At 34.3% G+C, this 1,187-nt stretch overlaps 1 protein-coding gene across 1 annotated transcript in view; it reads right to left on the reverse strand.

The window, feature by feature from the left end:
• The window catches only part of LOC108577705 (piggyBac transposable element-derived protein 4-like), a 1,816-nt gene extending 1,327 nt beyond the window's left edge, over positions 1-489 (reverse strand). The window contains 1 exon segment of the mRNA XM_017940896.1: positions 32-489. Within this exon segment, the coding sequence (XP_017796385.1) occupies positions 32-489 (458 nt within the window).
• Between the last annotated feature and the right edge of the window lie 698 nt (positions 490-1,187).

The following is a 1,187-nucleotide window of genomic DNA, read 5'->3' on the forward strand; positions in this document are numbered from 1 at the left end:
TGTATTCCATATTGATCTCTTTGACAATTGCTTTCCTCGCAGTTTTGAATTTGCATAATCATTTGTCTCTTTTATTATGGAATCAATCAATGTATCCGTAAAGTATAATCGAAAAAAATCTAATGGTTCTTTTATATTGTTGGAAATTTGTGGTCCGGCAATTCGGGGTGAAATATCGAAATCCATAGGAGATGGAATATTATCCACTTCCGAAACATCTATCCATTCGTCATTTTCAGTTGAATCTGCTATGTCTTCCTCATTTTCTCCACTATCACTTTCAATTCTCGGTATGTTTCGTCGTATAACAGGAAATATATCACTATCATTAGAATCGGATTCATAGTTTAGTTCAATATTGTCTGCGTTATCACGGCTATAAGCGTCTATATTATTATTGTTACGTTCACTATAAACTTCAAATTCTAATTCATCGTTACTACTTTCAATATCACTGTAATTTTCACAAATTTTTCTTTTATTTGCCATATCGGGGATATAAATTTGAATTCAGAATATAAAAACAACAGATAAACTCGAATCTGATACACTCTACTACTGAATAACAGGACTGACTTAACTCATTTGCATCCAAGTGCGGAATATTCCTCGAGCAATCCGCGAGCCGCGACCGTCTTTTGTCACCAAGAGCGAAATATCCTATACACGATAGTTTTTACGATTTGTCTTTGTCCTTATGTTATGAACTGAAAATTATTTGCATTGTCCCCATAGCGGAGCCCTCGAGTTTGAAGACAAATTTTAAATGGCTCCGCTCCGGAGCCCTCGAGTGCAAAGGGTTAAAAATTGAGAATTACGTGGTAAAGACTAACTACAGTACGGGACAAAGTGTCTCTTAATAGAATGTGTTATACAAAAAATTTGTGCACATCTTGGATCGTTCAATTTTCCTTAAGTATACTAAAATTTTAAATCAAACGTGAAACTTTCTCTCATCTTTTGCCATTTTTTCCGTGAAAAAAATTTTTCTTCCATCTTATTCATCGTTTAACACCATATAAATTACATATAAAAAATTTTCACACACCACTGTTAGAACAGCAAGGGGACGATTTGATGATACGTGATTTCTAGTTCAGCAAACCGTTATTTCAATTTAGCAGACTGGTCTGCAGCAAACATGCGGCACGTAGAATTTCTGAAATATTAAAGAATAGGCTATTGTT

Source organism: Habropoda laboriosa, unplaced genomic scaffold (assembly GCF_001263275.1).
Source record: "Habropoda laboriosa isolate 0110345459 unplaced genomic scaffold, ASM126327v1 scaffold874, whole genome shotgun sequence".
NCBI classification, from domain to species: domain Eukaryota; kingdom Metazoa; phylum Arthropoda; class Insecta; order Hymenoptera; family Apidae; genus Habropoda; species Habropoda laboriosa.